Source organism: Calonectris borealis, chromosome W (assembly GCF_964195595.1).
Source record: "Calonectris borealis chromosome W, bCalBor7.hap1.2, whole genome shotgun sequence".
In the NCBI taxonomy this organism is placed as follows: Eukaryota; Metazoa; Chordata; class Aves; order Procellariiformes; family Procellariidae; genus Calonectris; species Calonectris borealis.
In genome coordinates, this window is record NC_134351.1 from 23,975,238 (window position 1) to 24,002,641 (window position 27,404).

At 41.8% G+C, this 27,404-nt stretch overlaps 1 protein-coding gene across 1 annotated transcript in view; it reads right to left on the minus strand.

Moving 5' to 3' along the window:
* Positions 1-4,698: 4,698 nt before the first annotated feature.
* Positions 4,699-27,404, minus strand: part of LOC142074895 (NAD kinase 2, mitochondrial-like) — a 40,450-nt gene continuing 17,744 nt past the window's right edge. Inside the window, 8 exon segments of the mRNA XM_075135857.1 lie at positions 4,699-7,512; positions 9,801-9,924; positions 10,394-10,447; positions 10,531-10,586; positions 12,799-12,894; positions 15,313-15,391; positions 16,399-16,535; positions 18,913-18,996. Of these exon segments, the coding sequence (XP_074991958.1) occupies positions 7,374-7,512; positions 9,801-9,924; positions 10,394-10,447; positions 10,531-10,586; positions 12,799-12,894; positions 15,313-15,391; positions 16,399-16,535; positions 18,913-18,996 (769 nt within the window). The 3' untranslated portion in view covers positions 4,699-7,373.

Here is a 27,404-nt window from a genome sequence, read left to right on the forward strand (position 1 = left end):
ATGGTGGTCCACTTGCCTGGGTGGCATATAACATCTTCCTTGAAGGGATACCTTTCCTTCACACCTGACAGGAGTCGCCTCCAGAGGCTGAGGACTTGTGCCCCTTGTCCAATTGCTTTGTCAATGCCCCCTTCCCTAGAAAGGGATCCCAGCTGCTTGGCTTCCCTACCCTCTAATTCCAGGCTACTGGCCCCGTTATCCCAGCATCGGAGCAGCCAGGTGACAATGTGCTCGCCTGGAAAACGGGCTGAAGTCTTTTCGCATATCTCGCAGCTCACCCAGAGATAGGGATCAGGTGGTCACCATCTCATTTACGGGTTCTGCCTCCTCCTCCTCCTGTTCTCGTGATGGCCCTGGTTCATCTTCATCCCTTACTAGACGAGCTGATTTTCTTGCGCATTTTCTTTTTTGTATAGGGGCGACTGATACCGGCATGGGTTGGTTCTCTGTCGCAGAGGGCGGAGTAGCTGCCGTGCCTGCCCTGGGGGGTGAGGGAGCCGCTGTGCTTGCCGTGGGGGGTGGGGTATCCACAGGGCCTGTTGCTTTGTCATCAGCTGCAGAGACGTTTCCTTCCCCCTGGGGGTTCTGAGTGGTGTTAAACAGGGCTCGGTAGGCGTGGGCCAGGCCCCAGCACATTGTAGTAATTTGCGTCTCCCTGGAATGGCCAGGGTGACAGCATACTTCTTCCAAATATTCTACTAATTTTTCAGGGTTCTTCACTTGTTCAGGGGTAAAGTTCCAGAACACTGGGGGTGCCCATCGCCCTAGGCATTTGCCCATGCTATCCCACTCGCCCTGCCACTCATAACTATCCAGCCTTGGGGCAGATCTCTGGATGACATTCTTAAATTGCTTACTAACCTTGGAGAAAACCGCAACAATATTCCCAAGGAGTACCAAGAGATGTATCTTATCTACCCAGGGATGTTCAAGGTACTGGCAAGTTATTTTAACAAAGGAGATGAAGGTAGTGAGGGTGCCATTCTCTATTTCCTCCATAAAAAATCTCTCAGAGGAAAAGGTATAATTGCTAATGGTCTCCATGAGGTGGTACCCGAAATGCAGAAACGGCTTCATTACGAATCCCAAATACCAAATAACCCCCAATGCCAGTGTTTTAGTAACAAATCTCCCAGGCAAAACATCATTAATCACGGCAGAGCACAACAGACTACAAAACCCAACTCCAATCTTTAACAGGTACAGTAAAAACAAGAGCATGGTGCAGAACAAACGAATATGTTACCAGATATAAATTCCTTAATATGCTCTAAATAATCTGTCGTTATCTCAACCCTTCGTGCCCCACGTTGGGCGCCAAAAAGGACTGTCGTGGTTTAACCCCAGCCAGCAAAAATAAACGCCACGCAGCCGCTCGATCACCCCCCCCGGTGGGATGGGGGAGAGAATTGGGAGGGCACAAGTAGGAAAGCTCCCGGGTTGAGATAAAAATAGTTTAATAATTGAAATAAAACTAAGTAGAACAGTAATAATAACAATGAGAACAACAACAATAACAGAATACACAAAGCAGGCAATGCACAACACAACCGCTCACCGACCGCCGACTGCATGTCACGAACGGGGGGCGAGCCCCCCCCCCCCACACCTGGTTTTTATACTGAGCATGATGTCACATGGTATAGAATACCCCATTGGCCAGCTGGGTCCACCACCCCGGCTGTGCTCCCCCCTCCCAGTGCAAGCATCACCCAGCAACAGCCAAAGCATCAATGGGCCATCAACGCTCCTTTCACACCGAACCCAAAACACAGCACACCCCCCAAGCTACTGGGAAGAAAGTTAACCCTGTCCCAGCTGGAACCAGGACAGCGAGCATGGCTTTTACTTTCCCTTTTAAACTGTCTTTATCTCAACCCAAGAGTTTTCTCACTTTTACCCTTCTGATTCTCTCCCCCATCCCACCAGGGGGGAGTGAGCGAGCAGCTGTGTGCTGCTTAGTTGCTGGCTAGGGTTAAACAACGACAGGAATTTAGCATAAGTAGTTACTCACCTTACTTCTAAAAATTTAGTAGAAATGCAGTTATCTAGTTAGGGTACAGACCAGAAAAAAAAAATGTTTTCAGGTTAATGATTAATTTCTTATTGCTGTCTTTCTGGAGAACTTGGTGAAATTCCAATATTAAAGACTCTTCAAGTATTTGATATAGTGACTGATAGCTCCCTACAGCTCCTCAAGGTGACACTTCCTGACACAAAGACCAATTGTTCACATTTTACAACTATCGCAAGGCCAACTGTTGGCAGTAAAAAGAACCATGAGATTCGGGGCATCAAATGCAAATTAACACTGAGAAATCCTAGTGGCTTATGATCATATATAATGCACTGGATGCAATAGATACACTATATGTAGTGAAGCTCCTTAAGAAGTAGAGTACTGAAGCACCTTTAATTGTAGTATTCTTTTTATAAAAAGCATTCTAACTTGGTTTTATGCCTTAATGTAGTTTCATAAATGTTTTTACAGTTTTTTTTTTACTTAAAGCCTTTAGAAATCTGATGATCTGTGAGCTATTGTAGAAATTTCTTTTAAGTGTGTGTCGTGGTTTAACCCCAGCCAGCAAATAAACCCCACGCAGCCGCTCGCTCACCCCCCTCCTCCAGTGGGATGGGGAAGAGAATCGGGAGGGCACAAGTAGGAAAGCTCCCGGGTTGAGATAAAAACAGTTTAATAATTGAAATAAAACGAAGTAGAAAAGTAGAACAGTAATAATACAATGAGAACAAAAACAATAACAGAATATACAAAGCAGGCGATGCACAATGCAACTGCTCACCGACCGCTGACCGCGTGTCACAAACGGGGGCAAGCCCCCACACACACCTGGTTTTTATACTGAGCATGATGTCACATGGTATAGAATACCCCATTGGCCAGCTGGGTCCACCACCCCGGCTGTGCTCCCCCGCCCCCCCCAAACCCCACCCCCTCCCCGGCCCACCCCCCCACCCCCCAGCCCCCTCCACGGTGCAAGCACCACCCAGCAACAACCAAAGCATCAATGGGCCATCAACACTCCTCTCATACCAAACCCAAAACACAGCACACCCCACCAGCCACTGGGAAGAAAGTTAACTCTGTCCCAGCTGGAACCAGGACAATATCCATGCCCTATTCTATACCATCTACATCATGCCCAGGTCTCACATTTTCCAATACATTCCAACTAGTCATCACCACTTTTCCTGCCTGTTGATATATACACACACAGAGATATCATTCCCTAAGTCCATGGGCCATCCCTCTAAAATGTCCATTGAGTTCATTTAGTCCATGACTTTGGGCTCCATCTGTCATAACAGTCTTTCAGGGCAGGAGAGATGGTGTGTGGTGTTGGACTGTTGCATGCTGAGGCCAGTTCTGGGCGCTCGTCCGGTTCTATCATCGTTGCACTTTGCTCGGTTTCATCGGAGTTCATTCTACATTACTCTGGGTGATTCTTACTATACAATACTGTTAATATGGCATATAGTAACCATAGAAGTGAAGACATACAGTATTATGTAGTAATTAACATCATACAATCCAGTTCATTGGCTATTTTCACCCAAAATTAAATCCTCTTGAGGCACACACCGGACTTCCCCATCCTTTCGCATTCCAGAGATGGAAAGCTGCTGTATGGAGTCCTATACGCCAAGTTGCATAAACTGCTGAAGGAGAAGGTGAATCGAGCCAGTTTGCAGAGGTGAAAGCCATCCAGCTGGCCTTGGATATTGCTGAATGAGAAAAATGGCCAGTACTTTATCTCTATACTGACTCATGGATGGTGGCAAATGTATTGGAAAATGTGAGACCTGGGCATTATGTAGATGGTATAGAATAGGGCGTGGATATTGTCCTGGATCCAGCTGGGACAGAGTTAACTTTCTTCCCAGTAGCTTGGGGGGGGTGCTGTGTTTTGGGTTTGGTATGAGAGGAGCGTTGATGGCCCATTGATGCTTTGGTTGTTGCTGGGTGGTGCTTGCACTGGGGAGGGGGGAGCATGAACCAGGGCCATTGTCGTGGTTTAACCCCAGCCAGCAAAAATAAATGCCACGCAGCCGCTCGATCACCCCCCACCTCCGGTGGGATGGGGGAGAGAATCGGGAGGCCAGAAGTAGGAAAGCTCCCGGGTTGAGATAAAAATAGTTTAATAATTGAAATAAAACAAAGTAGAACAGTAATAATAACAATGAGAACAACAACAATAACAGAATATACAAAGCAGGCGATGCACAATGCAACTGCTCACTGACCGCCGACCGCATGTCACGAACGGGGGGCGAGCCCCCCCCCCCCCCCGGTTTTTATACTGAGCATGATGTCACATGGTATAGAATACCCCATTGGCCAGCTGGGTCCACCACCCTGGCTGTGCTCCCCGCGGTGCAAGCACCACCCAGCAACAACCAAAGGTGCAGCACTGACCTTTTCCTAACTGAAAAACTTAGTTGGTAGCTCCAAGCAATCCATACCAAAAACTGCCACATAGATAAGTTTCTGTATTTTACCTATGGAAAGAAAGCATGAAGGCTTAGAAACCATTATTTAAAACAAACTGCATAGTAAGCAAGAGGAAGCTGAGCACATGAAACATTTTTGAAAGTTGAAATAAGGCACAAGACAGCTTCATGTATCGATTAAGTTTTTAATTTTTATTACATAATGTATAAACACCACTTTTTTAAAAAAAAAAAAAGCAAAGAATGACAGGTCTAGTTTAGCAGAACACAGAATTGTAGACTGGCACTAAATGAAGAGACCATGGATTTGATTCAGCAGGTAGAAGAGATAGAGAGTTCAGTGCCAGTCCAGGCAGATTAAAATCAGTGTTAAACCAGTGCTCAGTCCTGTCACAGAACACTGTCTATCAGGTAAGCTGTCTGTACTGCAATCCTTTGTAATAAAAGGATCCTTACAAAGGATTCTACAGTTCTTTAATTAAAAAAAGGTAGCTGCTTACTGTTTATCATCCTAGTTATTTAAATCAAGCATTCACCAGTAAATACTTCAACAGAAGTGCAGTTAAATACAGACACAAAACCAGTAGAGGCCACTCATGAGTAGGTCAGGTTTCCATTTTCCTAAGTAACAGGAATTTAACTGTGAAATCTCTTACTAAGCCCTAAACCAGATCATACTTTGGGTCTCTAGGGCTTGATAATATTGCCTTTTAGTCTCAGCATTCAGAATAAGGAATGACAGGCATCTTTAAGAGGTATGCACCCTGATCAGACTAATCAGTCTCCATTAAAACATTACAGCACACAAATGCATCAAAATAAGTAGGGGACAGAGTTTCTGCCATAAATTTGTCTATGCAGGTATTCAAGGACACTTTCAATACCTAAACCTCTGATCCAACACAGTGGTAAAGTCCTAGGAAGTCATAAATTAGTGTTACTGGCATTGGTGGGGTGGTTTGGTTTTTTTTTAAATCTTAACAATATATTGACTAGTGTACTAGACAGAGGCACATAAGCCATCCTTAACTGGTTATAGATGGATTAGGAATAACTGAAACACCCTAGTCTCTGTGCAGCCAACTTTCTAAAGAAAGATTAGTCTTTTGCATCTTTACCTTTAGACCAGTTTTGCAGATTATTTTAGACATTAAGAGCTTTATTCTGATAGTTCCTAAACTTACCAAGTTTTGAAAGAATATTTGGCTACTTTGATTTTCCCCTTCTGGTCTGCAATCCAGATGACTCGAGCAGATACTGTAAATAACTCAATCTGCAGCACACTTAAAAGGTGAAATGTACACAAACAGTGATAGCTTATTCAAAAAGCTCCATCAGTATCACATTTTCCTAGAATTGAATGGTCTGGTCAAATCCATTTCCTCCAAATTCTGTTTCAGAGTGAATACAAAAACTAAAGTAGTAAGTAGTAGTAGAAGCAAAAAAACCCTTTATATGCTTCTTCTACCTATAAAGATCAGTTTACATTTTGTAATTGGCAATAAATACAGATTGGCCACACTGGAAAACATTCCCATTAGACCTGAGAACATTTATTACAGAAGTCTCTTCACTCAAAAGTAGTTTGAAAACTCACTTTTGGAAATAGATCTGTAGTAGACAAGACAAAACCCATTTGTTTCAAGTCATGTAGCAGAAGAGTTCCTGCTGTAGTATTCATTTTGTCAAATTCTGCCTTCTCATCTATGCATTAATCAGCACAAACTTTCAAAGGCAGTCAAAGTTCACATTTTCTCTAAAACGTTATCTAAAAAGTCACTTCCTCTTCTATAATCAGAGCTTTTTTCTATTATCAACTTGCAACACATAATCAGAGGCATATAAAATTAATTTTAATTTGTTGCCAATTAAATATCAGTAGAATTCAGCATAGGATTTGAAAATTAAACTTTCTGGAGAAGTTAAACTCATACTTGGAAAACTGGGAGACATATAGGTATTAACTTGAGCTCCAACTACTAACTAGCACCCAGCACATCCCATTCTTCTTCAGTTATAAAAGGAACTCGGAACCTAAAATTCCAAACCATTCAACTTAAGGCCAAATATCTTTCTTAATGATAGCCACCTGCATACACTACTGTGACTGAACATCTGCTAGCCAGCTAATCCATTCAGTGAAGGAGTATAATCTTACTTCAACATGTTTTCTATAGTTTGTATATTCCTATTAAAGGGCTCAAGAAAACCCTTGGGTTTCAAGTCCCTCTCTATCCAAAAAGAAAAGGTAAGAGCTACCTCATTCAAGATGTGGAAAAGAGCTTCTAGAAATTAAACTAGACTTTACTTTTGATGTAAATCTACAAAGTAGAAAAAAACACTGGAAGAGCAAACAAACAAACAAACAAACAAACCCCACGTCACAAGTATGAAACTACAGAGTTGAAAAGCATACAAAAGGTTTGCATTTCCATTTCTATTATGTCAACATCAGGATTTACCAAAATCTATATATTCTTGCATCAAATCATTAGATTGACAGTCAACTTTTCTACAAAAGTATATGTATGAAGGTGTTTAGTTTCATCTGTCCCAGACTGTTACTAAAAAACTGTATATCTAAATATTTAATGCTACTGACTTAATACTTGAACCCATCTACCTGTGTTTAAAAAGATCTTCTTTCATGTTTGCGTTACAGGTTAAAAATGTCGAGGTAATACTTCAGATATATTTCCTTTACACCAGATGCAAAAAGAGCTTAAATATCAGGCTAAGATTTCCCCAACCGAAGGAATGAAAAGCATCTCAAGCTTCCTCCAAATGCTCTTGCATCCAAAAAAGCCAACTTCCAACTTAATGCAGCATTGTGATGTGCTGTCTATCTCCAGGAGTTCCCTCTCTGGATCCAGAATTATTTCAGCAGAAGACACTAGGGTCCTTCATTCTTCCAGCAGAACAGTGCACAGTGCATCCTTTGTATCAATCATTATTGAAGCTATCGCCCCATCATTGAACTCGAAAGATGTTCCTCCATCTACAACCATACATGCATCCCAACAACGGGAACGGATACAGACTCTGCAAAAATCCAAAAAATAAATTTTCACAAAATAGCTTAAAAAAAAAATTAGGTATTTCACACAAGCACTTAATCTGAACAATGAGACTGGTTCTTGGACATTCCTTTGTGTGGGTCAGTAAATGCTTAATCACACAGGAGCATGCTTAGAGAAGAATTTAGCATAGTACTAAGCACTAGAATCCCCCAACCTATCAGTACTTTGTATAGACATAGCAAAGAGTCCAGAGAGAACCAAAGGACCTGTTCAAATGGAGACTATTACTCCAAGAGTCTGAGAACAGCCTGTAACATAACACTGGATATTGAAAGCTGCAGTTTCGGCATATATTTTTTTTTTAAAAAGCAAGCTACTGATTATCCCATTTAATAGTGATTTGCTTAGTCTTTCACAGAAAAGTTTTATATTAATTTACAATTCTAGTGTATGGTCTTCATGTTAAGTGGAACATGCAGTTTCAACTAGCAGTGCTTGAGATTCAAATAATTTGGATATTAATATAGTCTATTTTGTTACATTAATCATTCACAGAGAGAAGGGAAAGTCACTTCAAACACAAAGTTGAAGGTCAGAATGCTTGCCAGGCAACATCATGAATAGGTATGGCAGCATATTACTGTCAATATTAGAGTTTGACTACTATATTTTTAAGCTAATAAATTTAAGCTTATAAAATTTAAGGCAGATCTTCTACAGCTGGACAAGACAGAATAAAGCTACTAACCATATTCTTCACTTACCTTTAAAAGGAAAATTAACTCAACCATTGGGATTTATCCTTTCAAATATGTAGAAAGTGAAAACACTATTTAATAAAGAGTTCTCCAAACTTTTTTCATATTGCTAGATGGGAACTAGTAGTGATGCCAGAGCAGCTGCAAGACTGCAGTCTCACATGGATGTGCTTGATTGTTCCTGACTTAGGCCTTGGTCTAGACAATCTTCTGATCTCCAAAATTTAATCAAAAATTATCCAGTGACTTAAATTTTCATGAAGACACATCTTTCATAAATATGGAAAGCTAGGAAGCATGGCCACAGTGTCAAAGCTTAATTGGTCTGTGCATCACTAAAACACAGCCAAGCCTGGACACTGCAGAACAACATGGAAGCATACTCCACTCCATTTCACTCTGGGCAGCTACTATGTCAAAAAAGATAAAGAACAGAGGGGAGATCTCTAGTATCAAGAGCTAAAGACTGTGACAGGCAGCAAATTCTACTTCAAAAAGAAAAAAATGGGGCAGATATCCCTCATAGGTATGCAGACATTTGTTGCTCCAGTATAGTTTTTTTACAGTATATTCCATGCTGAGGACTCCAAATAAAGACAAGACTTAGTCCTGTAGAACCCATGGATGAAAATGCAATTATTTGCTCCTATTTTAGCCTCTCCTCTTACAACCTCTTAAGATTTTCTCACCCTTGAGACCTCCCAGATCAAAATGACTAAAAAGCAGTAAACATCTAAAGACATGACTCATACACAGTAGGCCTCTAATATCATAATATTTAGCACCAGTAGACATAGATGTCCTTTATTACCAGGTCATAAAATGTTTTCGTAACACTGATGTGGCTCAAAAGGAATGGAATTTGAGTCTCCTTCCACTCAAAGCAGGCCTTACTTGAAAGGCAGATTAGGTTGCTTAGGGCCTTGCCCAGTCAAATTTTGAATACCTACAGGGACAGTGATAGCACAGTCTCTGGGTAACCTATTCTACTTCCTGACCATCCTTACTGTGAAAAATTTTTCCTTTTATTTTTATCAGAATCTTACATCCTATAAGATCATGGCTGTTGCTTCATATTCTGCTCTGAAGAGAGTTTAACTCAACCTCCTCTGTAACCATCCATTAGGTAGCTGGAGACAGCAACTGGATTCCCCCTGCTTAGTCTTGTCTCCTCCAGGCTAAACAAAAGCACCCTTTGAGTCTCTCCCTTATACACCATGTGTTTTGGCCCCCTAATCATCTCAGTGGCCCTTTCCTGAATTCACTCCAGTTTGTCAATGCCTGTCTCATACTTGGGGAAATGGCACACACCCAAAACTGGGAACAGTGAGATTATTTTATTCTGTAAGATTGTGCATGAATCAAACATTAAAAAGGCATAACCCAACTTGGAAACATTTTCTTCCTGTTCTTATGAGAACAATACTCAAAAGCCCCTCAAAACACAGACTGGATGTTGAAACACTTCAAGTGAAACTCCTGGATTACTCATACTTTGACAAATACACAGAATGAAATAACTCTTCAGTGACTGCTTGCAGCCAACACTTACTTTGAAGAGAAGCCATGCTGCCGACTACTTGAGAAAACTCTGTTTACAATAGGTTCTCGAATACTGAAAAACATCTTTGGTTCTTCTGGACTGTAGAGCAGGGAGTCATTGAAATAATTTGTTACTGTAAATAGAGAAATCAGCCATTAGTTTTTCCAGAGAAAATTAGTTATTCTCAGAAACACACATTCCTCCAGAAAAGAGCAGCTTCCCTACCGAGAGGGAATATTGAGTCTTGCCAGATGTTTGATAGCCTTCACCTTCAAAATAATTTAATTTTACAGAAGATTCCTTTCAGTTCTATTGCATGACTAACACTCACCAGCTCTCTTTATGTGATTAAGTACTAAGTGTTTCAAATCTTAGGAGAACTGAAATTCTCCTGAAGATCTATACATATGAAAATCTAAATAAGTGCTTTCATATTGAGTCAGACATTTTTCACCAAATGTGCCTACTAAATAATGTTTGTAAGAAAGACTAATATTGCAAGAGCACTAGAATACTGAAAGCAGTACTGAGTATTAGAGTACTATCAAAATGAACTGGTCAAAGTTATGATACCTTAAAGAAATCTTGCCTTTTTCACTAACCTTTTTGTACTAGTTCCGTGTTCAATGGCATATTCAAGCTTCCATGCTTTTTAGCTGTTGAGCCAAGAGAAAGAGCCCCAATTAGATAAGAGTATCTTTATATAAACTTAGCTAGTAGTGCCACACTGTTCACTCACCAATCTTAAGGATCTCTTCAACAGCTTGATTTGCTACCTTGTTAATATTATAGGACCTAGACAGAGAAGTAGAAGTCTTGTTTGCTAAGCAATACAATTTGTGAGGGGAAAAAAAAAAAAAAAAACCAAAAAACAAAAATCTTGCATACAGATGAAGAACTAGGTTCCACAACAGGAAGAGAAAAAAAAAAAGCAAGCTATTAACTGTGAGCTGACATCAGTCTCTTCAAAAAAGATGCCTTAAAGTAACTCTTGATTTGACATCTACCTGTGGTTTTGTTAACCTTAATAATCCATTAAGTAGTCTTCAGGAAAGAAAAGCATGATACACAGGGTGTAGTCTCCTTATCAATAATCCTCCTGCCTTAAAACCCCAATAATTGGTGATTTAAGTCTGCATTAAAAAAACCTGAAACATGACAGTTCCACAGATTGTGTGTGTTCTTATCCCTTCTATCCACCTCTTGCTAATTAATTCCTTCTGTTAGTTCTAATTTATGGAACCCAACACTTCTTTACAAATATTATGCCTCTCTGTCCATACCATAAGGTGTGGGCTTGAATCTCACAATAATCGGTGTATATAGAAAAGGAACAGTTAGATCAGACACTTTTGCATTTGCCACGTTTGGATGCATGACAAGTCAGCATAAAGCCTCAGTCTGAACCAAGTCTAAACTTCAATAAAAGTCTCCCTCCTGTACCCAAGATCAAAAGGGATTAGGTACTAATCACAGTCTCCATGCAGCAGTACTGTGAACATCTTAGTTGCCCAGGTCTCAGTAGAGCTTACAATCCTCAGCCCAGCACTTCTGTTGTGGCAGTAAAATACATCAGACTGCAACAGACATCCACTATACATCTAACATACTACAGAGCTGCTGAGAGTGGTTGTTCAAAGCTCTTCCTCTTACACTCATTGCCTACCTGCAAGCCTGAGCAGATGCTCGGGAGAAATGGAGATGCACAATCTGAAATCATTCTCTCTCAACTACATATCCTTTTACACAAGTTTTGACAGCTGAAGGAAGCACTTGGACATTTAAATGCATCTCAGGCTGAGGTGGTCTGAAATCCCAGGAGAGCCCCTAAACCACAGGCTAAGGAAGATCACCCCACCGAGGCTTAGCCTCAGTTTAGAAAAGTCCAGCAGTACACACTGATTACAGCAATGAAGATGGGCAATCCTGGAATTTGGTCCCTGGTTCTGGTATTGCTCAGTACAGAATAATCAAATGAAATGCATAAGAACAGCTTTGAATTAAGACTGTACATTCCCAAGGTACTGAACACTAGGAAAGTTCCCCTAACAGTCTGCCAATTTCGTCCTTGGCAGCCTCCAGGACTAAGTTACACTGACTGAATACAAAATTCTGAATTACAAAGAGCAAAACCCAGTAACCATGGTTACAGCATGAATATTCATTTTTTAATTTCATTAAAAGCTTCGGTTTTAGTTCATCTTAGCTTGCCACATAAATCCAGGGCCTATTATACAACTTTAAACTATAAGCACAGCCAGATTTCCAAATGAAAGAGGCTCTCACTGTACACGTCTCTCACATCTCAAAACTAAATTGATTAGACTTAACTTCATTTTAAACAAACTGCAGTACTGCATGTAAGAAAAATTTACCCCTTTGATTAAGCTAGCACAGCTCCACTTAGATATGCCCGTCTTTGCTTAAGGGGAATATTTTGGCAAAGAGACTGTGCCCTTTCAATTAAGTTTGAAAGAGGCTTGGAAGAAGAATGGACAGTAGACATGCCAGAGAACACTTAATACTGTTTTCAAGTACATGTTTTCCCAATTCTTCTTAGAGCTTAGATTTTTATAAGAGTTTTCCAAGCTACTTCATCTAAACATTTTAATTTTAGCCAACAAGAGTAGTTCAGACACCACCACCCCCCCACCCCAATATGCTCTGCAAGTAAGACAGAGCAGAGTCTCTTTCCCTCACCACCTCCAACCATTCATCTCCACATGGGGCATGCAACTCTCACCAAAATTACACCTAAGGTAAATTTCTGTCTCAATGCCTCAGCTCCTCATCCTTTCAACTCTTCTTTCTATACCTACAAGTGAGGGGTGCTCTACTCTTCTCATACACCTGAGACAGCTTTGAACCACACCGACAGTGAGAATATTTGGACATAACTGACCCATAGCCCAAGAGAGTCTCAGTATGGACAAAATGCTTAAGCTAGATGGACCTATTTTGCTTATCTGAAACAATATTTTATATCAAAGCAGCAACATGTACTTACCATGCTTTTGATCCTGTTCCAGTACACACATTAAGCCCTGAACTCTTCTGTTTTTCCCAAGGACCATCATCAACTGATATCTCATAATAGGAGGCCCTACGAAACGAGAATTTAAAACTGGGTTTGCGGGACCTAAAGTTCTCCCTGAATAAGACAGAACACACAGTCTTATCGGGCACAAACATTTTGAGGGGCTAGCTTCAAATCTGGATGACAATTTCAAAGGCTTTGTACAGTGTTTCCGATTTGGCAGCCACTTTTGATTCACTGTTTTATAGCAGTTTTTATAATGGACAGAAGTGATTTGCAGCCTGAACTTTTAGGCAGTCTTTCTGCAGCTACTTTTATGAATTAAATGCCACGCAAAGAACTCATATGGGAATAGCTTCGTATACAAAGCAGGGTTTGCTGGACTTATAAATGAAACTACAAATACATTACCTTCCTTGCATAATTGTTGAACTATTGCATAAACTGTATTTATGCTGTGATTGGGTCTCAAAGTTACATCAGGGAACACTAAGAGGTAAGGAATTCCAACATCAGTAAGTAATAGCATGGCTTCAAGCTGAATTCTTTATCACTTCAGTAATTAAAAATCCACTGTGATTCTTCACAAACAGTTTTACAACAGTCAGCAGGCTTAAGTTTCTCTCCAGGGAAAATTCTTCCTAAAACTCAAATGTAGTAAGTCTTGGGGCACAATCATCATTCTGCATGGTATTATTCATATACCAGGGGATTCCTAATGTTTGGCCTATGACAACCAGACAGTCTCTCTCCATAAGCTTCATAACATCCAGGTGTATATTTATGAACTAAAGTTGTTGATGTTCATAGTGCCTAATCCAAACAGTATGATATAGTCTTCAGATTAATAGATACCCTCTTAGAAAAACACCACATTCACTGTGTTCAGCATGACTGAGTTTCACCCTTTTTAGTAAAAGGAGCTTATTGAGCTGTTTTAGGTGATGAACGTTTCAGTCTGGATCAACTAAGAATACACCTCTTGAGTATTTGGTGTCAAATGGTTTAGACTCTTAGTAACTAAGAGCATTGTGTGTACTCGCTCTTGAGAAGATGGGAAGATTAAAGAACTGGAAGCAAGTTAAGAACACAGATGCACAGCTTGATTCAGTTTAAGAATTTTTGCAAGCTAGGTATGAAAGTTTTTTTTCCTTCAATTTCCTTGTTTTCTTAACTGACATGCAGAATAAGCCCTTGGAAGAAGGACCTAGAGTCATTTTGTTTTAATATACAGCAGACTTGTGTATTTGAACCTTAAAGAAGATTCACCTGTGTGACATCATTATTTAAGTCTTCAAGAGTAAGGTTCTATTAACACAAAATTTATTACTAGAGATTTGTTCCTACAGGCACTGTGTTCCCCAATGCTTCTCAAATATACTGGAACCAAAGACCACAATGTATTTGTGACATTCAGAAGTAGAGGGCTATTGTAAAGTGTTGGAAAGCAGCTTTGTGTTCCTCTATCACTGTATGTTAAAGAAACTTTTTAGAATCTTGATAAAATTAGGTTTGATTTAGTAGAGAGCAAAATTTGTATCTCAGACTAATTCCTTCTGCCAGTCTGAGGTTGCAGTCCAGATGGAAGATAAAGCACTCATGGAACATTTATACTGTTTCCAGCAGCAATCAGTGTCCCAGGCACTGTAGAAACACAAGACTACGTTACACTCTAAAGTTTTTTTTTTTTTAAAAAAAAAAAGAAAGAAAGAAAGAAAGAAAGAAAGATACAGAGTAAAGGGAAAAGGGATATAAAATACAAGTAAAAGTTTGGCCAAGTCCTGACTAAGGATCATGTTTTAACTCCTTTCCCACAGCCCCAATCACATTCCCCACATCCTTCTTGTTATAGTTTGGCTAGCAGAAATGCATTGATCTTCAGGACAGAAAGAACAGTCAAAGGTATCCCAGATAATGCAGTACCAGGATTTGATACAAACTGGTTTCTTAAAAAGAAGAAATAAGTGTTGAACATTTTCCCACAATAACAAAGCTTCGGCCAAAGGCAGGCTGATACCTTTGCCTCTAATGACAGAGAGGCAGGGAAAGAAGTTACTAGGATTTCAGTTTGGTCATGCTAAAAGCTTATGAAAAGATATTTAAGAAGAGATGCAGGAGAGGAGACAGTTTAAGGACGGATATTTAAATCTTCAATCTGCTGTAAAGATAGTAATTGAAGGTATTTGATTATGTAAGAACTAGCCAGGAAAGGAATAAAACAGTGAAGAAGAAAGCAAGCAGCCAGAAATAATGAAAGATGGAAAGGCCAGACAGGAAGGTGGAAAACCAGAAATTAACATCACTGCACTTAAATCTCTGAATATACACTTTGTAATCAGCAACAATACAATCAGTGTTATATATTCATGGACTAGAACAGAAATTTGACAGCAAAGACATCCCATCACTGATTGCCCATTGCAGTGTCATAAAAAGAAATTAAGTCAATTGTGCCTTGCTGCAACAACAAACAATTAAACATACCTGGATGAAAGAGATTCCCCAATGAAGACTTCATTGAGTGCTCTCACCGGTAAAAGATGCGGACCAGAAATGTCAGATCCTGCAGATATTGAATATAACAGTTATAAATCATGGCAAATTTTCAAAAACAATTCACAAGTCATTGGAGGACACACTACTGCCTGGGTTTGCATTCTAGACCTAGCGCTCCATCTTCTTCAAGGACTCACTTTTTCCTTTACTGGAGACTACAAGTATTTGAACCAAGGTCAATAAGGCAATGGACACTTATTTTCAGACATTGCTTTCCCCAAAAACTCGTGGGCAACCAGACAGATTGAAGTCATCTCTTCTGTCACTCTAACCTAGTTAAATTCACTGACAGTGACTTAACAGACATTTCTGATAAAGTTCAAAGAATTAAACTTTATACCACAGGGTAATTAAGGGGGATTAACAAATTGTTCATGTTGACTAAGGACTTCTCACTGAGGAAATGCAGGGCTAGACACAGGTTTAGGATAGAACTGTGCATCTTCAATCCATCATAAAGAAAACAGTTGAAGGTATCTGATGACCAAGGAATTGCCCAGGAAGAGATTCTAATTTCTCATTTGCTTGCAGGCAGTCTGTGACAGCTTTTTCAATTGTGAGGTAACCTACCTCAAATTTAGCACAAGAACACGCACACACACTTTTAGTGTGGAGCAGCTAAACGCATGGTAAATTGTTCACGTGGTGACCCGAAGTGTCTATAGTAACCCTAAGATATACCATTTTAAAAGAGTTCAGGTATTTTGCCAGCAGATAATACTATTTAAAAACATCTCTATAAATTAACTGTTAATACTGAAAACTAGTTCTAAGTGTACAGTCCAGAATAAACATATAGAAATTAAAAATACTCCCTTCTAAAAAAACAACAACAAAAAAAAAAACAAACAAAAAAAACCACCTTAGTCTGGGTCTTCAGCTAACGAGAACCATCTCTCCCTGCCTCTCAAATATAGCAACCAGACTTCAAATACTTCAACTCTTACAAATCTTTACCTCCTATTCCAAGTTATCAGAGCAAAGCGATTATTCTTGTCACAGATTTTAACCTACTTTGATCCTGGAATCTTTCATTTACGTGAGCCCTGCTGTGTTGCTCTTGGCTTAGCTGCTGTTCATGTAAGTCTACAGGGGTAGGGTTAATACCAGTTCCTTCAAGATACAGTCGGATTCTTTGCCGCCACTGCCACCTTAGAGAGGAGAAAGGAGTTGGTATCAGTAGCCAAAATATTCGTTACAGAATTAGATAGGATCAGAGAGTCTTCACTCTCAAAGCAGAGCATCTTAAGATTAAAAGTTAAATATATTTGAAGTCACATTTCAAGTTTTATAGCTTCCGCTATCACTTCTAAATTTAGAAAGTTAATCATACTAAAATGTAAAATACTTTACGCTTACCAATTTGCTACCTAATGCTTTTTTATATGCATAAAGTAAGAGGACACTGGCCAAAAGTAGTCTACAAACATTACATTATACATAACAACCCATCTTTTTAGGTATGTGATCCTAACTTATGAATTCATGACTGATGCAATGAGTTTGAGAACAACAAGCTCTCAGGAATTTATACAGCAATACATGCTGTATTTTTACCATCTTTTGTTTGTATTTGCAAACGTCCAGAAAAGCAGCTCTATCCACCTCTTTATACATAAGGGCCACAAGTACCCTCTCAAGAATCTCTCCTGGCCTAGGAGCTTTAGGATGCTTAAGAGAAGTTCAAATTAAGAAAGAGAAGGATATAAAAGGCATTCTTCCTTAAGCTGTTACATCATTCAGATTTTTTAATTTTTTTCCTAGAGAAGATATTAATTCCTTTTTCTTCTTACAATTTAGATATTATATAAAAAATAGTAATAATAGTTTTGAATAAGAAAGCAAATCACAAGGAAGTGTTTTGAGCACATCTTTTCCCAGTTCACACTGTTGATATCCAGGTGACAGTAACCAGCTTACATGTTTCCCGAAATTGCAGCAAGGACGACTTCCACTTTATATGAATACATTACTAGTTTTCCCTCATTGTCACTAGCTTCCTTACAATACTCATGTCAAAACCCCTATAAAATTAGAAAATGGGACTGTACCCCTATTATACCCATATTCAGAGATCCTGTTATACTGTTTACCATCAAAAAAAGAAACGTGGGTAGTCTGATATAGTTTGTCCTTTATAAATCAATGATGTTGGTTGTTTCATGGGACAAGGTAAGTGCTTACACAGATTGTTGCACTAAAGTGGCTGACACACACTTCAAGGATAAGGAGAAAAGACAATCCCCCTTTTCCAGTCTCTGGCATCTCACCATCCTTATGGAACTCTGAGCCACCAAAAGCTCTTTCAGACAGGCTGATCCAGTTATCCATCCATTTTAAAGTTTCCTTAGGCCCAAATAAATCTGAGAACTGCCAAGTCAAACACCCATTCAGGTCCTTGCTTAGGAATATCAGTTCTTATTATTCTGAAACAATAACCAGGAAGATCCTTTCTGTTTCACTCTGGTGAGGCTTCAGCTCCATAATGAGCAACAACAGGAGTGTCAGCAACAACAATATAACATAACATCCAACAAAACATTAGAAGTGGCTAGAGTATCAAGGGAGGTTACCTGCATCAGCACTACCAGCTTTACCTAAACAACTTAGCATGATGGAGAGTTAAAATCTTCTGTTTTCTAAGTTTCAGAATATTTGATTTGAAAGTACCTTTTCATTTAGTAATACCTATTGAAACCCCTTCAGTTATTTATAATCAATCCTGATGACTGCATCCACCTCATTGTAGAACTTTTCTATGGCACAAATACAGTTACACTTCAAGCTACAAATTAAATATCCTAGAAGTATAAACAAAAAAACAATTGCAATATATTTTCATGTGAATGACTTATTTCTGTTTGATGGTTTGCCACCATAAAAGTATCCTGGAATGTTAATACACCACAGAACAATATCTCTTTTTAAGAATTATTGAAAAAACTCTTTCCTAGTCTGTCCTTTAAAATTCAGATTGCTTCCTTCTCAATTCAAGGAAAATTCTTCTATTTTAAGAATATCTATTATTGAAAACATCAAGCTATCTTCAGCATAAAGAAAAGCTTTGCCTAACATAAATCTGGTAACAAAATTTAAGCCACTCTACCACAATCACCAAAACCCCAGATGCATCACACTGACCATTTCCTAACTGTATAGGCTTCATTAGCACCTATTAGTATGGCCCATCACAAGTGCTTTTGAGTGTTAAGATACATAAACCAATACATCCCTTACAAGAATACCATTCCTCATTTATGTATTTGCTAAGTCAGAAAAGAAAATCAATTATTGAAGGTCATACCAAAAGTCTTTTTGCTGGAATTGGTAGTCAATTTTATCCTTTGTATTCCAATCCCACTCTTGACCACAAACCCATTTTTCAACACTGTAAACATCTACACAGAATTCACGATTTGAGGCATTAAGATTTTACTAAGCATCATCTGCTCCTTAGGAACTGCACATCATTAAGTACTTTCCAATCATAATATGTTTTTTTTAAAACCAAAGATCAGTGAATCCTACCTGAACTCACCACGATAAAGCTTCTGTAGTGCTTCAGGAAACGATTGCGTATATCTCACAGGCAAGCATAAGTGACCCTCCGATCTGGAAACAAAAAAGGACAATGAAAATGACAGTATAACTATTAAGATTTGGTCCCTTAAAAACAAAACAAAACAAAAAAACCAACCAACCAACCAAACAGCTCTGTTACATAAAGCAAAGCTAGACTTTGACCTTTATGAACCTATACTATTCTTACATACATAGCACATCAGCAACAATACACCTCTCAGCTCCTGGGGTGTACGTGCATGAGACATCAGAACCTTTCTTCCACATTTCCCCTAAGAACTGGCTGTTCAGCTAGTAATCCTGCAGGAATACATAGGTACTAATATAGTTCATGTCACTATAGTTCTAGGCAAGGAAAAGCTTAATAAACCTTGCAAGTTAAAAAGAATATTTCCTCAATTTACACACAAGTTAGTGATACAAGACAGGTAAGTAGCATGCCTAAGATCAAAAGAAACTCATGTCAAAGCCAGAAGACTAAACATTGTTCCCCTTTCACAAGTGACGTTTGATAACTTGAAGGCACTTTGTTATTTGAACCCTGCTATTCAGGCTTTATACTTGCCATGGCTTAACCCCAGCTGGCAACTAAGCACCACACAGCTGCTCACACAGCCGCTCACTCACTCGCCCCCAGTGGGATGGGGGGAGAATCAGAAGGGTAAAAGTGAGAAAAACTTGTGGGTTGAGATAAAAACAGTTTAATAATTGAAATAAAATAATAATTTAAAAAAATTGTAAAGGAAAAAAAAAAACAAAGAGAGAGAAAAAGAAAACCCAAGAAAAACAAGCGATGCAAATGAAAACAATTGCTCACCACCAACTGACTAATGCCCAGCCAGTCCCCGAGCAGCAGCCCTCCCCCCACCAACCTCCACCCCAGTTTTATTGCTAAGCACAACATCATATGGTATGGGATATTCCTTTGGTCAGCTGGGGTCAGCTGTCCCAGCTGTGTCCTCTCCCAGCTTCTTGTGCACCTCCAGCCTACTCACTGACAGGGCAGTGTGAGGAGCAGAAAAGGCCTTGACTCTGTGTAAGCACTGCTCAGCAGTACCTAAAACATCCCTGTGTTATTGTCGCGGTTTAATCTGGCAGGCAGCCAAATACCACGCAGCCGCTCACTCACTCCCCCCGCCCCCCCAGTGGGACGGGGAGAGAATCGGAAGGGTAAGCGTGAGAAAAACTCGTGGGTTGAGATAAAGACAGTTTAATAGAACAGAAGAGGGAAAATAACAATAATAATAATAATGATAGAATATACAAAATGAGTGATGCACAATGCAATTGCTCACCACCCGCGCTGACCGATAACCAAGTAGCGAACGGTACTTCCTGGATCACGCCTACCGTTCATATACTGAGCATGACGTCCCATGGTATGGAATACCCCATTAGCCAGCTGGGCTGGCTGTCCTGATTATGTTCCCTCCCATCTTGTGTACCTAGCTCAGTCAGTAGGCATGGGAGCTGTCCTTGGACTAGGAGGGCACTTAGCAACAACTGAAAACATCAGTGTGTTATCAACATTCTCCTCATACTAAATCCAAAACACAGCACTAGGAAGAAATTTAACCCTGTCCCAGCCGAAACCAGGACAGTATCCACCCCTTATTCCATACCATTTACATTATGCTTAGGTCTCACATTTTTCTATACATTTCAATTAATCACCACTATCTTTTATATATATATACACATATATAATACATATACATACATATAATACATATATATACATATATATACATAAATATATACAAATGTCCATTGAGATCTTTTAGTCCACAACTTTGGGCTCCATCTGTCATAACAGTCTTTCAGGACCAGAAGGATGGTGTGTGGTGTTGGGCGGTTGCATCCTGAAGCCAGTTCTCATTTCGGTACTGCTGCACTCGTTCAGTTCTATCATCGTTGCACTTTGCTCGGTTTCATCGGAGTTAGTTCATTCTTCATTAATCTGGGTGATTTTCACTGCTATACCATGGATTGCAACCATAGAAATAGTGATATACAATATCATATAACAATTGACATCATAAAATTCAGTTCATTGGCTATTTTCACCCAAAATCAAATCCCCTTGAGGTACACACCGGACTTGCCCATCTTTTCGCGTCACCCACCAAGTGCACCCAGGTCCTTGAGCAAAAGCAATCCCACGGATGGGTTTTCCCTTGCCAGAGGCAGGAGTAACCCAGACTGTCTTCCCCAGCATATTTCTCATATGCACGACAGGGACTTTATCCCCATCTACAGTACGTAAAAGTCTTGATTGGGCAGGGCCAGCTCGATTAACAGACCCCCTAGTGTTGACTAACCAGGTGGCTTTTGCTAAATGTCTATCCCAATGCTTGAATGTCCCACCACCCATTGCCCTCAGTGTTGTCTTTAGCCGCCCGTTGTATCGTTCGATTTTCCCGGAGGCTGGTGCATGGTAGGGGATGTGATAGACCCACTCAATGCCATGCTCTTTGGCCCAGGTGTCTATGAGGGCGTTTCGGAAATGAGTCCCGTTGTCTGACTCAATTCTTTCTGGGGTGCCATGTCGCCATAGGACTTGCTTTTCAAGGCCCAGGATGGTGTTCCTGGCGGTGGCATGGGGCACAGGGTATGTTTCCAGCCATCCTGTGGTTGCTTCCACCATGGTGAGCACATAGCGCTTGCCGTGTCGGGTTTGTGGGAGTGTGATATAATCAATCTGCCAGGCCTCCCCATATTTGTATTTCAACCATCGTCCTCCATACCAAAGAGGCCTTACTCGCTTGGCTTGTTTGATTGCAGCGCATGTTTCACATTCGTGGATAACCTGTGCAATAGCATCCATGGTTAAGTCCACCCCTCGATCATGAGCCCATCTATATGTTGCATCTCTTCCTTGATGGCCTGAGGTGTCATGGGCCCACCAGGCTATAAATAATTCACCCTTATGTTGCCAGTCCAGATCCACCTGAGCCACTTCAATCTTAGCAGCCTGGTCCACCTGCTGGTTGTTTTGGTGTTCTTCAGTGGCCTGACTCTTGGGTACGTGAGCATCTACGTGACGTACTTTTACAGTCAGGTTCTCTACCCGGGCAGCAATATCTTGCCACAACGCGGCAGCCCAGATGGGTTTACCTCTGCGCTGCCAGTTGTTCTGCTTCCACTGCTGCAACCACCCCCACAGGGCATTTGCCACCATCCATGAGTCAGTATAGAGATAAAGTACTGGCCATTTTTCTCGTTCAGCAATGTCCAAGGCCAGCTGGATGGCTTTCACCTCTGCAAACTGGCTCGATTCACCTTCTCCTTCAGCAGTTTCTGCAACTTGGCGTATAGGACTCCATACAGCACCTCCGATGCTTTCCCACAAGGCGACAGGACCCATCAGTGAACAGGGCATATTGCTTCTCGTTTTCTGGTAGTTTATTATACAGTGGGGCCTCTTCAGCACGCGTCACCTCCTCCTCTGGGGATATTCCAAAATCTTTGCCTTCTGGCCAGTTCGTGATCACCTCCAAGATTCCTGGGCGACTGGGGTTTCCTATTCGGGCCCGTTGTGTAATCAGTGCGACCCACTTACTCCACGTAGCATCGGTTGCATGATGTGTAGAGGGGATGCTCCCTTTGAACATCCAGCCCAGCACCGGCAGTCGGGGTGCCAGGAGGAGCTGTGCTTCAGTACCAACCACTTCCGAAGCAGCTCGAATCCCTTCATATGCTGCCAATATCTCCTTCTCAGTTGGAGTGTAGCGGGCCTCGGATCCTCTGTATCCCCGACTCCAGAACCCTAAGGGTCGACCTCGAGTCTCCCCTGGTGCTTTCTGCCAGAGGCTCCAGGTAGGACCATTCTCCCCGGCTGTGGTGTAGAGCACATTCTTCACATCTTGTCCTGCCCGGACTGGCCCAAGGGCTACTGCATGAACTATCTCCTGTTTAATTTGGTCAAAGGCTTGTTGTTGCTCAGGGCCCCATTTGAAATCGTTCTTCTTCCGAGTCACTTGATAGAGAGGGCTTACAATCAGGCTGTAATCTGGAATATGCATTCTCCAAAAGCCCACAACGCCTAAGAAAGCTTGTGTCTCCCTTTTGCTAGTTGGTGGGGACATGGCTGTTATTTTGTTGATCACATCCATTGGGATCTGACGACGTCCATCTTGCCATTTTATTCCTAAAAACTGGATCTCCTGTGCAGGTCCCTTGACCTTACTTTGTTTTATGGCAAAACCAGCCTTCAGAAGGGTTTGGACTATTCTCTCCCATTTCTCAAAAACTTCTTCTGCTGTGTTGCCCCATACAATGATGTCGTCAATGTATTGCAGGTGTTCTGGAGCCTCACCCTGTTCCAGTGCGGTGTGGATCAGTCCATGGCCAATGGTGGGGCTGTGTTTCCACCCCTGGGGCAGTCGGTTCCAGGTGTACTGGACACCCCTCCAAGTGAAAGCAAACTGTGGCCTGCACTCTGCTGCCAAAGGGATTGAGAAGAACGCATTAGCAATGTCAATTGTGGCATACCACTTGGCTGCCTTTGACTCCAGTTCGTATTGAAGCTCTAGCATGTCCGGCACGGCAGCACTCAGTGGCGGCGTGACTTCGTTCAGGCCACGGTAGTCTACTGTTAGTCTCCACTCTCCATTAGACTTTTGCACTGGCCATATGGGACTGTTAAAGGGTGAGCGAGTCTTGCTGATCACTCCCTGGCTCTCCAGTCGACGAATCAGCTCATGGATGGGGATCGGGGAGTCTTGGTTGGTGCGGTATTGTCGCCGGTGCACTGTTGTGGTAGCGATTGGTACCTGCTGTTCTTCAACCCTCAGCAACCCCACAACAGAAGGGTCCTCCGAGAGACCGGGCAAGGTGGACAGCTGTTTAATTTCCTCCGTCTCCAGGGCAGCTATACCAAAAGCCCACCGGTACCCTTTTGGGTCCTTGAAATACCCTCTCCTGAGGTAGTCTATGCCGAGGATGCATGGAGCCTCTGGGCCAGTCACAATGGGGTGCTTCTGCCACTCATTCCTGGTTAGGCTCACTTCAGCCTCCAATACAGTTAACTCTTGGGATCCCCCTGTCACTCCAGCAATACAAACGGGTTCTGCCCCTTTATAGTTTGATGGCATCAGGGTACACTGTGCACCAGTGTCTACGAGAGCCTTATACTCCTGTGGCTCTGATGTGCCAGGCCATCGAATCCACACAGTCCAGTAAACCCGGTTGTCCCTTTCCTCCACCTGGCCGGAGGCAGGGCCCCTCTAGTCCTGGTCATAATATCTGTTTCTCACTTCTTGCAAACATGAGTCAACAATTCCTTCGTTACAATCCAAAGAAAGATCAGCCCTTCTACTCTGTCTGGGGAACTGTTCACTGGAAACTGGACCGTCGTGAGACAGGGTTTTCCTGAAAACTGGAGCAGCATTTTTCCTGGGAGAACCCCCTTGTGTGATTTTTTTTCCTTGCAACTCACGTACACGTGCCTCTAGGGTCAAGGTAGGTTTTCCATCCCACTGCCTCATGTCCTCTCCGTGGTCACGCAGGTAAAACCACAGGGTGCCCCGGGGTGTGTACTTTCTATATCCTCTCTCTTGAGCAGAAGAACGCTGACCCTTAATGGCTGAGATACTGGTCCATACAGGTGGAGAATAGGACCTATCGTCTTTTAGTTGCTGGACCTCCCGGGACAGTTTCTCCACAGCCGAGACAAGGGAGGAGGAGACAGTTTCTTCATATTCCCGGAGATTGCTAACCAACTCATCTACCTTTGGTGCTTCTTCCTCTTTCCAGCACAGTACTGCCAACGCATTGGCATATGACGCTGGTGCGCTCCATAGTAATTTCTGCCACATGGGTCGTGTGCACTGGAGTTCATCTGGATCTTTGGGTGTTTGGTCATCGTCCAGGTCACTATAAACTACCTCCAGCACACCTAGTTCTCTCAGGTACTGGATACCTCTCTCCATAGTGGTCCATTTGCTTGGGCGATATATAACATCTTCCTTGAAGGGATACCTTTCCTTCACGCCTGACAGCAGTTGCCTCCAGAGGCTGAGGACCTGTGTCCCTCTTCCAATTGCTTTGTCAATGCCCCCTTCCCTAGCAAGGGATCCCAGCTGTTTGGCTTCTTTCCCCTCTAATTCCAGGCTACTGGCCCCATTATCCCAGCATCGGAGCAGCCAGGTAACAATGTGCTCGCCTGGACGACGGCTGAAATCTTTCCGCATATCTCGCAGCTCACTCAGGGATAGGGATCGGGTGGTTTCCCTCTCGTTTATGAGTTCTTCCTCTTCCTCCTCCTCTCCTCGTCATGGCCCTGCTCTTCCATCATCCCTTTCTAAACGACCTGACCTCCGCTTCCAAGATTTCCTCTTCTGTACAGGGGCAACGGATACCAGCAAGGGCTGGTCCTCTGGTTCAGCTGTAGTGCCTGTTGCTGGGGTTTGGGTAGCTGCAGTGCTTGTCATGGGGCTTGGAGTAACTGTAGTGACTGTTGCTGGAGCTTGAGTGGCTGCAGTGCCTGTCGCAGGGGTTGGAGAAGCTACGGTGACTGTTGCCGGGGTTTGAGTAGCCACAGGGTTTGTCGTGGGGGTTGGAGTAGCCACAGTGCCTGTCATGGGATTTTGAGTAGCCACCATGTCTGTAGCCGCCCCCGAGACTCGCCGCTCCACCCGCCCCGACGAGGCAACGCCGTTTGCCCTCCCTCTTTTCTTGTTCCTGAGGGTTGATCTCTGGACAGTATTCCTGAATAGTTGTTTAACCCTAAACAAGGCCTGAACCACATTCAGGAGACATAGTAGCAATATGAACATGCTTGTTTGAACATCCCAAGGATATTCAAAATTCTCAGGGAATAGTGTGGACATCTTCGTGAAGAGGATAGAAGAAAAAGGAGTTTCTGGCGATATGGAAGGGAAGATGAACAAGTGGGAGAGAGTGTCCCATCCCGTCTCCCCCTTAAATTCATTCTCCTAGGAGAAAAAAGTGCAATTACCGATAATTTCTAAGAGGTGGTTCCCGAGGTACAGAAATGACGGCAGTGCCGAGTACAGATACCAGATTAGACTTATGACCAATGATTTTATCACCTCATAAAACAGCAGCGAAATGATAATCTTGGCCCAGTTCCGAATAATGATAAACAGCACAAAAGGGAACACATACTGCAAGCAAGGTATTACATGACCCAACATTGAGAGCCAGCCCCACAACTTTGACAGCCAATACATCAACATTGTGACCAATCAATATAATGGATGCTTATAACAATTTTGCCTTAACACACTTTGGTCAGATTTATCGTTATCTCAACCCTTCGTGCCCCACGTTGGGCGCCAAAAAGGACTGTCGTGGTTTAATCTGGCAGGCAGCCAAATACCACACAGCCGCTCGCTCACTACCCCCTGCCCCCCAGTGGGATGGGGAGAGAATCGGAAGGGTAGGAGTGAGAAAAACTCGTGGGTTGAGATAAAGACAGTTTAATAGAACAGAAAAGGGAAAATAATAATAATAATAATAATAATGATAGAATATACAAAATGAGTGATGCACAATGCAATTGCTCACCACCCACGCTGACCGATAACCAAGTAGCGATCGGTACTTCCTGGATCACGCCTACCGTTCATATACTGAGCATGACGTCCCATGGTATGGAATACCCCATTAGCCAGCTGGGCTGGCTGTCCTGATTATGTTCCCTCCCATCTTGTGTACCTAGCTCAGTCAGTAGGCACGGGAGCAGTCCTTGGACTAGGAGGGCACTTAGCAACAACTGGAAACATCAGTGTGTTATCAACATTCTCCTCATGCTAAATCCAAAACACAGCACTAGGAAGAAATTTAACCCTATCCCAGCCGAAACCGAAAACACTGTTTCCAGCACAAATCTAAAACATAGCCTCATACTAGCTACTATGAAGAAATTTAACTCTATCCCAGCCAAAACCAGTACAGTACTGTAGAATATCGATTCTCAGCATTTGAAAAGTTTTGGAAGTGGAATAATGTATGGAAAGAATTAAAACTTTTTGTCCCCCATTTTCTTATCTACTAAGATTAAATTAACTGGTAATATCAGAAGCAGAAATCTAAATCTGGAAGTCTCAGCAGACAGAGCCTTGGTGAATTCTGAGTTTTTACTTGCCATCCATTTGAAGGTTATACCAACCAGGCAGTACTAATACACTGCATCCACCTGCCCAAATCAATCTTATGGCTAGGTGGATGCAACTTGTGTGTTTATAAGAGGACAACTAAATGCCATTTATCAGCTGAGGCGGCAGCATCCTCTGAGATATGGCATGGTTTACATGAAGAAACCAGAACAAACTTCATTTGAGGCCCTATCAGATTTCTAATAGGATTCACCTTCTTCATAAAGAAACAAAGTTTCTGAATGTTCAAGCACCACACTGTTAGTTGCTTTGTTAAGTCCCTTTTCCTGTCACTGTTCTATACTGCTATCTCCA